This window comes from Molothrus aeneus, chromosome 5, assembly GCF_037042795.1.
Source record: "Molothrus aeneus isolate 106 chromosome 5, BPBGC_Maene_1.0, whole genome shotgun sequence".
NCBI lineage: Eukaryota > Metazoa > Chordata > Aves > Passeriformes > Icteridae > Molothrus > Molothrus aeneus.
Genome location: NC_089650.1, coordinates 1532126 through 1545739, shown reverse-complemented (window position 1 = coordinate 1545739; position 13614 = coordinate 1532126). Strand labels below are relative to the sequence as shown.

The following is a 13614-nucleotide window of genomic DNA, read 5'->3' as shown; positions in this document are numbered from 1 at the left end:
AGGGATTCTCTGAGAGCAGTAAACTTGAGAGTTCACTCACTGAGAGGCCCCACTCAGAGGGAGGTTGCTGGTCACAGCCTCTGCAGTCCAGAAGGGCTCTCAAGGTCCCATTTTGGACCACTGTTATAGGCTAACAAGACAGTGGGCATATATGTGTGTATATGTCACAGCTGAGACAGCCACAACACACAGTGTCACCATACAATATCAGAAAGCTTCAACCCATACAGAGTAACATCATTCCACTTCAGAAGGCTTCAAGCATCTGCCCTTCTTGTTCTTTAGCCCAACCTTTTATACCCCTCATATTTGTGCATTGCACCTGTGTGCCCTCTGTTCCCTTCTGTGGTTGGTCAGTGCACCTGGGCACAACTTTAAATTGTACATGTATTTTATTTATGCCCAGATACACTTTATTTTTACATATTATTTTAATAGAATGATGGAATGATTAGGGTTGGAAGGAATCTTAAAGATCGTCTAGTTCCAGCCTGCTGTTGTAGAACTTCTGCTTAAGGTCATTTAGCCTTGTCCTGTCGGTACATGCCCTGACAAAAAATCCCTCTCCAGGCTTCTTGTTGGTTCCTTTAATGCACTGGAAGGTGGCTGCAAGGTCTCCCCAGAGCACCCCCAACTCTCTCAGCCTGTCTGTGGAGCTGCTGTGTATGGGGACAGGGCAGGACCTCACCAGAGCAAGGTCTGACCCATCCCCTACACACATTCCAAGCTCCCAAGAGATCACCTTTCCCAGTCTCTGATACAGGTAACTCCAGCCTGAAATCTCCCTCAATGTCATTGAGTGGGGCTTATTCTCCCACCAGTTTACTTAGAAACCAGCATATCTTTTGGCACTCAGTGTGAGGCGAGAGAGAGAAGTTGGAATTGCAATTTTTTTCTAAAGCATTTGTGTATTGGGGTACACAAATACACATGATGCCTGATGTATTCACATGGATGTTGTACTTTACCCTGTATCTATTTCCACACGTGGGGATCTATTTGTTCATCATGATGGCCTTTTTAAGGCCACAGAGAGGAATCAAAATTTCTTTGTTAATATGCTATGTTTATTGCATGCTAACATCAGAGACAATGAATTTAATTTGGAATATATATTCAATGTTGTTTGCCTGTGCTAACCAGATGTCACCTCTGCCAGGCCTGGCATGAGCACCTTTCTGTCACAATTTCTCTCTTCTGTGCTTATCTCAAGTTCCTACTGTGGTTCATCTTATGGCAAGTTCCTTCCACTGTGATCTTGACAGTGTTTAGGACAGGCAACTGTGCTCTTTAAGTCCTCACTTAATCTCTGGAGGTCCCTTCCAACCTCAGCCATTCTGTGACTCCAAAGGGAATATCCCTTTGGTCTGTTAGGGTCAGCTGTCCTGGATGTGTATCCTACCAACCTCTTGCCCATCCCCTGTTCATTCTGGCCTTTGAGGGGGAAAATTATTCACATTGAACCTACTCCCCTTGGCTTGGAACCAAGCCACCACACTCTCTCTGCTATGCTTATTTGAGCAGAAATGACCCCTTGTCCTCCTTCCCCCTGCCAATCATGTAAGGTGGGAGAGAATAACCTCTGGGTCCTGGCCACATGGCTATCATGCTACTGCAAAAATTACCCATCCTGGCTGGAAGAAGGACAGATTGACCATCTACAGCCTCTCTGGGTAATCTGTTCCAGGGTTTCACCACCCTCAGTCTAAAAAAATTTCTTCCTTGTATCTAAATCTGCGTGTCCACACCACAGAGGCCCAACAGGCCTCAGAGTAGGCGTCCACAGAAACAGGAACATATTTAAGGGACCAAATTCTGAAACATGAGTAATGTCAGATTGCCACAGCTGATGAGCTTGTAGCCCTCGGGGATTTGACCCATCCTGGGTTATGGTGGCATGTTGCTGAGAATCAGAGCACGAGGCAATGGTATCACGTGCTGCTGCAGATGTAAGATGGAATTGATGTCCTAGGGCATGAGCCCCTTGATGGAAAAACTGATGTGACTGAATTGCCTGGTGTAATGTATCTGGTACCAGGGCAGCCCACACCGGGGCTGTTATCTGCACAGTCATTTCCTTCTACAATGAACCCAGGCAAGTTGGTATGACTATAAAAATGAAGAAGATAAACTGGTGCAGTTTGTTGGCATAAAGTATGCCATAATGTTCTCAGCAAATAATTCCTTTTTATTTACCTCTTTCAGAACAGCACAATCTAAACTACAAGCTCAATTGCTTACATATTGAGAATCAGATATAACATTTCAATTCTCATAAGGCCATCAGCCTGGACATCAGTCTTTCCAGTCTCTGACAACCACTTGTTTTTCACCCTAGGAATAGATGGTTGTGTTAACAAACACTCATTCTCAAATGTTTTCACATGGGAACTTGCAAACTGCTTAGCTCCTCTTAGAAGTGACAGGCCAGCTAATTTAGCAAAGCAAGGCCTGATTTTATGAGGTCTCTCTTTTATAATTTCTCTATCTCTCTTTTGTTCTGGTTTTCAAACAGCTTGTATCTTATTAAGGCTGTTACTGGCTATCTATTAGATATGGGATAAGATACAAAAAAGACCAGTTAAAATCCACAAAATTTAATAAATCAAATCATGTCACTGATACAGGATCTCGCAGCATGGGAAGACAAAAGATAATGTCCAATGTCTCTTGGAGAAATAGAAATAATTGACCATTGTTCTAAAGTCCAAATAGCTGAGACTCAGGAATCATATTGTTTAGGTAGGATCAAGTTCATTAGCTGGAGAAGTTGACCTTGACATAACTGAATGTCTTTCTTGGGAGCTTGTGTTCTTGCTCTAACCATGAAGGCTTAGCTGCACAGCCTGACAGGACTGGGCCTTGCTCAACCACCAGGCCCTGGGAGCAACTCCTGCCATAAGCTGCAAGTCATCTTGCCCAGGGGCTGTCAAATCCCATTGGCAAACCAAAACCACTACACACCCTTCCCTCTGAATTGTTATAATTTTGAAATTAAGGGGCTTTTAGGCAAAGATATGAGAAAAGGAATAACAGTTCTTCTGTTATTCTAGTGTGTGTATTGACCAAGGAATGGACTCAGACCCACAGTGATACTGAGATGTTTATTGAGAGAAACAACACATTTTTATACACTTCTTCAAGACACAGTATTTCCTTATATGGTGTTTTACTCTAAGGGACCTATCACACATTGCCACATCAGCTACATGCTTTCTTAATGCCCCTATACAGGGTGATCACACATTGTTCAGGTGTCTGGCAGCTTCCAGCAGGACCCTCTCCAGAGGGGAGAGGATCCTCCCCATTTCACAGGGAGGACCTGGAGAACCTTTCCCAGGAAAGGTTTCCAAGTTTACCTCAAAAGGGGATCCAGCATTTATAAGATGAAATCAGCAAGTCAAAGTGACTTGATTACATTTTTAGTACAATCCCCTGGGTCTGATGGCATAATTCTCAACCAGCCAGGGCCAGGTCTTGGCCCAGGCCTAAGCCTTGACTGGGAGGCTTTCCCTAAATACCTACAAGCAAACCTTTATTAATATCAGTGAGGAACATGACTTCACAAGAGCTAATCTTCCCCATGAGCAGGGGACAGATCAAAACACACAGTAACTGGTAACAACAGGTCTCCTTCCTATGAATGGAGACAGTGATTTAACAGACAGAACCTTAGGAAACAACTTAAAATTACAAGAGAATGTTTCTGCCTACAGACTGAGGCTTGGCTGCTGAAGCTCTGGTTTGTTGTTTGTTTTTTTGTTTGTTTGTTTTTGGTTTTTTTAAGAAAAAAGTTAACTCTATTATTTTAGTTCCCCTTTTTCCTTCATCTGTACATGTCTTTTTGTCTACTGTAAGTGTAATCTCTCTCCTTATAACGGCTTCGACTGCAATGCCTGTCTCTCTTCTCAACTTTGGTCCTCTCCCTACAGCATTCCTCATGCTTTTGGTCAGACTCCTTAGATTTTTTGGTCCTCTTGTCATCTTCTTCAAAGTGGTGGTGCTTCTTCTTCTTCTGTTTTTTAGCCAAGTGTGACTGACTTGTGTGAGACTCGTCTATAACCTCATCCAGGACGAGGTCGTACTTGGCATCTCGCTTTGGTTTTACCTTTTCTTTCAGAACAAATTTCGAAGGTTTGTCACATTCCTTCTCATAGTCCTTGAAATCTTCCTTGGTATATCGCCCACCTTTTCCCTTCCATTTAACCTTTGCAACAGACTGGCTAAAATCCACATGTATCCGTCTGTCATCAATCAGCACATTGTCCATTTTGAAGTAGGCTTTCTCACAGTCTTCCTCCTTTTCAAACTCAATGAAAGCATAACAGAGAGATTCACCAGTCTTCCAGTCTCGGATCACTTCACAACTTTTAATGGGACCAAATCGTGAAAATATTATCTCCAGGTCTTCACCTCTGGTCACAGGATTCAGTTTACAAACAAACAGCACATTTTCTGGTGGCTTGATGTCTGCATCTGGTAAGTCTCCCACCATTTCCAGAAGAATAGCATGAGTTTTTGCTTCTTTTTCTGCCTGAACTTCTTCTATTTCATCTCCAGGCCGTCCTTTCATGTCATCAATTTCTTCATCTGCTCCTATTCTGCCACTGTTGAGCTGTTCCTTTGTAGGTTCTGGTGAGTGATCAGGAACACACAAGCCAGGTGGATCATCAAAGGGATCTTCTAAAATTACTGTATGATTTATCCTGATATCCTGATATGGGATAAAATCCTTATCTACAAAGGTTTCATTAATTGTCTTCAATACATCCATGCCTTCTGTCACTTCTCCAAATACTGTATGTACACCATCAAGGTAATCCAGGTTTTCCCCTGTGGTAATGAGGAACTGTGATCCATGCTGATCACTTCCATTGCTCACCATTGACACTGTTCCCTTCTTCTTGTGCCTGATTCTGGGCACCTTTTCTGCCTCAAAAAATCTGGCTTGATCACCATACAGTTGACAAAATATGGATTCCCCTCCACGGCCAGTTCCCGTGGGGTCACCAGTTTGTATAATAAAATCCCGTTGGACATTATAAATAAGACAATAGTTGTAGTACTTGATCTTGCAGAGCTTCAGGAAATTCAGACATGCTCGAGGCCGCTCCTCTGTGTACAGGTCGATGACCAGGTCACCCACTGTGGTCTCCAGCAGCACTGCCATGCTCTCAGGAAGAGATTTGAGAATAGGAATAACAGGTCTTTACTAGGAAGATTAAAATAAAATGCAGCAGTACACAAAGCACTGACAGAGTCAGAATACAAGCTGACACCCTGTGGGTCAGGGTGGTGGCACAGTCCCATTCAATGGTGGCTCAGTCCTCCTGCAGTGGTTCTGGTGGAGCAGGGATCCTGGAGAAGGGTGGAGTTTTCCTCAGGAGGTCCAGTGGTGCTGTAGATGGGCCCAGTCTTCCTCTGGGAATCCAGCAGAAAAGGCTGCCTGTGCTGTTCCACAGCTCAGATTATATCCAGATTGAAATGCTGGGCTCCTCCCCCTGGGTGGAGCATCTCACAATGGGATGATGGAATTTTATCAGCTGTGCTGATAAGGGACACTTCATGGCCCATTAACAGAAGATAACCCCCTGGAGGGAGTTATCAGGGATGAGTCCTGGAAGAGATAAAGAACCCTGCCCCACCTGCTTTTAACAGATGGTAACAGCATACATGCATTTGGTTACATCTTGCATTGCAACCTAAGACAATTTTTCAACAAATGTTCTTTTATGTAACAGGCGTTCCTCTTCCAATTTTTATATAATGCTGAGACTAAACACACACAACCTACTCCTATTCACATGCAGACACATATGCTCATAAGAAACAAAATCACGGTATAATCTGCAGAACTCAATAATGCAATTCCTTTTTTTTTCCCTCTCTTTTACTTAAACAGCACAGAGGGGACTAAATCCCACGAGGCAAGAGCTGCAGAATTGGCTTCAGGACTCAGACCTGCCAATTCTGGCAGGTCCATACAAACCACACAAAAAGGGGGGACTTCAACCCTACAAAACCATAGCTGCAAAATTCACAATTCACCCAGGCAATTATAAGATTTGGTATAGCCCTTATAACAAATTAAATTTAGAAGGAACCCTAATCCCCACACCAAACCCCTTGTTTTAGCTTTTGCAACTAAAACCAAATGGTTTTGTGTACCAAATACTTTAGAATTCACCATACAATTGCATTTTATGTGGATGTGACAGCCTGGTCAGAGAGTGAGAAAACTAGATAAGTTTTCCTGCTGGTGATGCCCGTCCTTTTTTGTCAGGAGCAGGGGGACAGCCTAGCACTGCCCCAAAAGCCACTTGGCCCTGCCAAGCCTCACCTTCACCTCCCCTGCACGCCAGGGACTGACTCTCTCACGAGTGGCAGGAGCTGCAGTTCCTGACTCAAGATCTGCCACCAACATCGCAGTGAGGACGGAGCCATCCCCACCATCAGCAGTTGTCACAACCACACTGGCTGCTCCATCAGCTCCCTTGTCATCAGCCACGGAGTCTGCAGAGATGTCCCAGCCACGCCCATCATCAGCACCTGCCGTCAGGTGTTTGGTCCAGCCAACGTCACACCCCCTGCCAGCTTCCCCCTCCTGTTCCTCTAAAGCTGTCTCAAATTCAGTACACACTGTCAGGCATAATGGGATTGACTGGGAGGTGGCCCGAGATTTGCTACATGATGTTGAAGAATATGGCCTTGGCTCTGCACAAGTTTTGCAGACTCTCAGAGTGCTAAACTCAGGCCTGCTTTTTCCATCTGATATTAGACATATAGCTAAGGTACTGTTCGAGCCTGTGCTATTTGATATTTTTTTGAAGTACTGGAGGGAGGCTGCTGAAAGGGCTGCAGCAGGCAACAAGCTTTTGCCTCAGAGAGATCCTAGGTATCGGGTGGGGGTGGACGTTCTCCTCGGAGAACAGGCCTCTTACAGTTCTAATTTTGAGGCTACCTGGGACTCTGCTGTTCTTGAGCAGAGTCAAAGGGCAGGATTTCGTGCATTGTTAAGAACTATTGAATTGGCCTCCCCTGGGCCAGCATTTGCGGCAATAACTCAGGGAGAAGATGAACGTTTTCTGCCATTTGTCAGGAAGCTTGCTGATGCCCTTGAGAAGCAGATTGAGGATGATGCCTTAAGGCAGAAGTTATGCAAGCAGTTAGCCCAGTGCAATGCGAACAGTCAGTGCAAGAGGATCATAGCTGCTCTTCCAGGCGACCCATCACTAGTAGACATGGTCAATGCATGTGCCTGGGTAGGTTCTGAAGGCCACACAGTGCCTGCTCTGATGGCTCCCTTACAGCCAGACCAGATACCCTTAGGGGGTGGACAACAGAAGAGCAAAAGTAAGGGCAAGGGAAGGCAAGGAACATGCAATCCAACATGGCTGGGTGCCTCCCTCTTGTGCACTAGATGCCTAAGGCCAGGTCATTTTGCTGAGCAATGCAAGGCTAAATTTCATGCCAATGGCCAGCCTTTGGCAGACCCAGGAACGGGACAATGAGCACAGGGGAATTGTGCCCTGACACAAGTGATTCCTCAGGGCATGGTGCTGGCTCAGGCCTGCCCAGTCAGCTCAGAGGCATCACCCAGGCTCCGCTGGTGTGGATGCACTTACCACCAACATAGTTATTTTAGAATCCTGTAGTGAATATAATTTTTCTTTGGATGTGTTCAGACCTTTGGGACAAGGACTGGGTGCACTGCTTGTGGGAAGATCCAGTGTCACCCACTAAGGAATCTTTGTGCACCCAGGAGTCATTGACTCTGGCTTTTCAGGTCAAATTTGTGCTACAGCTTTCATGCATACCCCCCCATCACTATTCCAGCAGGGACTCGGATTGCTCAACTTGTGCCTTTTCAGTCATGCATCCCCAGGACTGGCCAGCAGACTTATGGGAATGGTGGCTTTGAATCCACAGGACTGCCACAAGCCTTCTGCTCTGCAGATGTTTCTCCTCAGCCACCACAGATGACATGTACTACTGGGTGCCAGCCCACCTCAGATCAAGCTCCAAGGTTTGCTCAATACAGAGGCTGATGTGACAGCGGTCTCCCTCTCTGGATGGCCTCCTTCGTGGCCTTTGGCTCCCATAGGTTTGGCATTGAAAGGCTGGGGGATGTGGCACATACCTTGGTGAACCAATGGTCTGTGCTGATCAGCAACACAAAGGGGCAGACAGCTGCAGTTCAGCCCTATGTCACTCCAGCTCCAATCAATCTTTGGGAGTGGGATGTACTGGCAGCCAGAAGTGGGATGGATTTTTAATTGGGGCCACTGCACTGAAGGGCAGAAGATATCCTATGTTGCCTTTACGGTGTCTGGTGGACAAACCCATTTGTGTTCACCAGTGGCCTCAGACAAAAGAAAAAATTGGTCACCCTTCGTGAACTGGTTCAGAAGCAACTGCAACAAGGATACACTGAGCCTTCTACGAGTCCCTGGAATACTCCTGTCTTTGTGATAAAGAAAAAATCTGGGAAATGGAGGCTGTTACAGGACCTCTGAAAAATTAATGCAGTGATAGAAATCAGGGGGGCACTGCAGCCTGGTATGCCCGCACCCACCATGCTCCCTGCTGGATGAGAAGTCTTGATCATTGATTTGAAGAAATTTTTTTTCACAATTCCTTTGCATCCTGATGACAAACCAAAGTTTGCCTTCACAGTGCCTTCAGTCAACAATGCTGAACCTATGCAGAGATATCAATGTGTTTTGCAGAAATAGCAAAAAACTCCACAACTTTGTGAAAGTTGTAAAGCCGGTGTGTTTATTATTACAGTGCCGGACGCATGCGGAGATTACTCTCCTTAAAAGACATGCGTACCTCTGGGAACTTAGGTCTCTTTTTATCCCCCTCTCAAATACATATGCATACAGCTTCACAATAGGTTCATACATCTTCATTTTTACGAATTTCCCATGACATTTGCCACTAGTTCTTCTTTATCAGAAAGAATTCCTAGGTCAGGCTGACCTGCTTTCACAGCAGTCTCTCTGTCTCCCCCCCTTATCTCTGTCCTTTATTGAATCCCTGAGCCTAGGCCTTGCAGTCAGGCTACAGACTACAGGCTTCAAACTACAGACTTAACTCAAAGATGTACATTTCACCTAAATCAAAATGGATTTCTACTCTGTCTCAAATGGAAGGCTTTGCCACAGGTTTTGCTGTCACAATAGTCTGACTATCTGTCAGTGGTATGTGGCTCAGTTCTTGTCTGGAGTCCACAAGCAGTTTCCTCATGCATTTGTTATCATTACATGGACAGCATCCTGGTGGCAGCACCCCCAGGATGAGTTGCTGAGGGTACAGCCTCAGCTGTTCACTGCTCTGCATTCTTATGGGCTGCAGGTGGCCCCAGAGAAGGTTCAGCAGCACCCTACTTTGAAATATCTGGCAGTCAAAATTCTTGACCAAACTATTCAGCATCAGGAGGAGCAATTCTCAGATTCTATTAAGACCTTGAATGATGCCCAGAAATTGATGGGTGTCATCAGCTGGTTGTGTCCTTACTTGGGACTAACTGACAAAGAACTGTCCCTTTTGTATGAGACTTGGGGCCGTGGGTATGCATGTGTTTCCACAGGTACTGGAGTATGATGGGTACCTGTAAGGTGTGTCCACCCTGATTTGTGACACCAAAGACAGAATGTGGCCAACAGGCAACCTCCGAGTGATGATCAAGATGTCAACCATCAATCAGATGGCCCCTCGACAAGTGGGGAGTGAACATTCCATCCTTTCTTTCTTTCTGAAAAGGACTGTTGACAGACTAAGACTGTCAGCTCTTTCAACAAATTAATGATAAGTTGTTAATATATTAGACTTAGTAGTGATATTGTATTAGAATAAGTAACTGATTTTAGGATTAACAGTGTATTTCTTGTAAGAGGGAATCACAAGATACAATCTCTCTGACCATTTTAAATCGGTGTCCAATTGAGGTTCTGATTGATAACTAGCAACTGCTACAGGAACCTCTGCAGCTCTGTTTGTTCTCCTTTCTGCAAAGAACCCCGCGGAGGATTTAAACAAAAAGGGGGACCTGTGGATGTCATAGGCTGGTCAGAGAGCAAGAAAACTAGATAAGTTTTCCCAGAATTAGCTTGTGAGACTTTAGAGTGTTGAAGATAAATGATGATAGCTTATTATCATAAACAACCTGCAGGTGGTTTTTTTTCTGACTCTCTGTTTTCTTGTTTTTCTCAAAGATTGGTTATTAGAAAGGTGTCTTATAAATTAGCCAATCAGGTGGAATGTAGTGATTAATTGACCAGACAGGTCTATCTGTACTGGAACAATGTATAAAACAGGATCTGAAGTAAAGACACACCCTTCATGCAAACCAACCCTCTGGTGAGTCTGTGTCATTTCTTACTCAATGACAACAATTTTATGCTTTTAACCTGGCACCAAGACTCAAAACCACTTTTGATATTCACTTATATAACTCCAGACATATATTTAATAGAGGGTAGCAAATTACACCATCACTAATAATTTTTTTTTCATTATCCAATTTTACCATTGATGCCAAAAGATTTTTGCTTTTTATATGTTTTTCATATATGTGTAGCTCTGTAGACTATTACTGTATAGTTATATAGTTCCTTCAGCTAATTCTAGTATTTTGTTAGATAAACACATTCCTGGAATCCTATTCTAATCTTGCTTCTTCTGTGAACAAAAGCCATTCCACTTTCCTTTCCCATGTATTTAGATATAAACAATGTGGAGCTAGAAGCAAAGGGGAGGCTTCAGTAGGGGGCCAAACCAAGAGGGGGAATTTCTTCAGTAACTGTACTTCTAATTGGGGATTCTTGTCAATTATGCCAATGTGTTAAACTTACAAATAATATCAATAAATTCTCAATAATTATTTTATAGTGGTTTCAAAATTTCTGTGCTTACACATCTGATTGGTCAAGGTCTTAACACCACCCAGCTCACTGGCCTCACTGCAGACTTAGCAGTCTGTATTGAGGCTTGAATGAGATTGGTTGGGGTCCCTGCTTGAGTTAAATCCATCCTATGATTGTCTTATCCTGGGCAGTCATTTACTTCTACTTTGTAACAGCTAGGCTGGTCAAGTTAAGGTCTGTTATGGCCAATCTATCTGTACAGCCCACAGGCCAGCTGTGCTGTGACAGTTCCCCCTTTCTCTGTTTAAAAAGGGCAAAGTGTTCTTTGCCATCCTCCGCAGGGCCCTTTGGAGACAGTATTATGGTGGGGTCATTCATTAGAGACATACAAACGATACAACTCTCAAAGGTCCTTGTGACAAACAGCCTCAAGTTTATTCTCAGCTCCTTTTATAGGAGTTGCAAATTTCCCAAGTTTACACATGTGATTCATTGAGGTCTTAGCACCATCCAGCTCTCTGGCTGACGACAAATCTGCATTTAGGGCTGAATGACATTGGCTGAGGGTCCCTGTGTAGATTTGAATCCAGCCTTATCCTTGTTCACCCAGGGACTTCTTTTCTTCTAGGATGGCTGGGTTTCAGATCAGCTGCAATGTGACAGGATGACAAAGCCAGCATGATGTAACTGATGATAAGCTCAGTTCAAATAAGGCTTTCCACCCAAGTGGACAAGCCCAGCCTGCCTAGGCAGGGATGTATCCCATGTGTCATCCAGGAGCTGTCAAACAAGATCACCAGCAATACAATCTTCCAGGATAGCATGCTACAGCTCACTACTTGGGAATTACAAATTAAAACTTAACACTACAAACAAGAAACAATTCAACTTTAGAACTGTCAGAAAAAAACAACAGAATAAACAGTTTGTCTTAGTTTCGGTTTGTGACCCATGTCCTTAAATAGATAAAATCTTTAAGTCCCTCATATCCCAAATATATCTACAAATTACAACTCAACACTACAAACAAGAAACTATTCAACTCAAAACCATTTCAATTAAAAACACACTTCCTTCTCCTATTGGTGTTTCTCAAATGTTTGAGTCTTGGGGTTCAAGTAGGGTGATGGGTAGATTGTCCTGCCATTGTTGACAACATTCTGCATCTGACAAACTGTCAGCATTCTAGGTCATGTTGAATGCAATGGAAAAACATGAGGACACCCAAAACTTACATGGGGGGTATACACCCATCCAGCACTCTGTTTTTTGGGGTTTTTTTCCTCCTACAAAAACGTTATTCAATTATGTACAGAACATGTTCTGCTACTGTGGATCCTCTTCATGATCTGACTGTTGCTCCTCTTCTTCCTCCCCTTTGTATTTTTCCAATTTTGCCATGAGCTCTCTTGCAGGGTTGAAGATGCCGCTGGTTTGCTTCCCGCAGATGTAGCAGCGCTGGGATTTGCGGTAGTGCTGCAGGGCACAGCTCTCACAGAAATAGTGCCCACACTTGGTGACCACAGGGTTCTTGAAGGAACCTCTGCAGATGAAGCATTTGAAGGGCACTTCCTCTTCACCACTGCTCACCTCATAGTTCTCATCGTCGCTGGTGCTGCAGCGGTGCTCGTCCAACTCCTGTTCCATCTGCCAGCCGTGCTTGTAGTCTGAGCGGTCGTGCAGGAACTTGCAGCTGTCCCCAAAGCCACAGAACCCGGTCTCTTTGTAGTCCTTGCAGATGTCAGGCTGGTAGTCCCAGCGCACTGTGGCCCGCAGGTGCTCTGGAGCACGGATGGGGCCTTTCCTGACCATTCCTGAGGAGGCATTTCCCATCGATGTGTCCTTGGGCTTCACATACTTCACATAGTTGTTAATGCCACGGTAAATTTTATCGTCTTCCTTTCCTCGCAGCTCTTCCTGGATTTTTTGGCTGCGCTCAAAGATGGCCTGGGCATCCTTCTCCTTCTCTGTGTCCAGTTCATACCCTGCTGTGGCCCCCATGTCTTCTGGGCCAGCAGGTTTTGCTGACCTGGTCGATTTGTAGGTGACCCCAATCTCCTGGGCAGGATCCTCATCCTCTCTGCTGCTCTGTGCATACTCTGGCCTCTCCCTCATGCAGCACCTGGTCCTCTGGATCATGGGGTTGGGGATGTCCCTGGGCAGCTTCTTCCTCACCACGGTGCTGCCCTCCTCCCCACTGCTGTCCTGCTCACTGCTGGGACGTTTTCGCCGGCTGCCGCCCGCAGCTCGGACCCGCTTCTTGAACACAAAGCTGCACACACTGCTCTCCTCTGCCATCAGGTGCTGCTGGTTAGAAAACAAAGGCAGAAAAGGATTGAACTGAGTCAGGATACAACATGACACCCTGTGGGTCAGGGTGGTGGCTGCAGTCCTCCTGCAGTGACAGGTGTGGTTCTGTGGGAGTAGGGATCCTGGAGAAGGGTCTGGTCTTCCTCTGAAGGTCCAGTGGTGCTTATGTGGCTCTTAGCCTCTGGGAGTCCAGTAGGTAAAGCTGCCTGTGGTCTTCCACAGCTCAGATTATATCCAGATTGAAATGCTGGGCTCCTCCCCCTGGGCGGAGCATCTCACAATGGGATGATGGAATTTTATCAGCTGTGCTGATAAGGGACACTTCATGGCCCATTCACAGACGATAACCCCCTGGAGGGAGTTATCAGGGATGAGTCCTGGAAGAGATAAAGAACACTGCCCCACCTGCTTTTAACAGCTTGTGAAGATGGTG

The 13614-nt window shown here is 45.1% G+C and overlaps 1 protein-coding gene and 1 pseudogene across 1 annotated transcript; both read right to left on the bottom strand.

Moving 5' to 3' along the window:
• Positions 1-3826: 3826 nt before the first annotated feature.
• LOC136557019 (peptidyl-prolyl cis-trans isomerase-like 4 pseudogene) lies at positions 3827-5170 on the bottom strand (annotated as a pseudogene).
• A 7027-nt stretch (positions 5171-12197) lies between these two features.
• LOC136557166 (E3 ubiquitin-protein ligase RNF113A-like) lies at positions 12198-13169 on the bottom strand. Its single transcript, XM_066550766.1, has one exon. It carries the CDS (start codon positions 13167-13169, stop codon positions 12198-12200), a length of 972 nt encoding a protein of 323 aa, XP_066406863.1.
• Positions 13170-13614: the final 445 nt, after the last annotated feature.

Bases quoted from the DNA above. Each gene is read 5' to 3' on its own strand.
- LOC136557166 (XM_066550766.1), bottom strand. From the start codon at position 13,169: ATGGCAGAGGAGAGCAGTGTGTGCAGCTTTGTGTTCAAGAAGCGGGTC.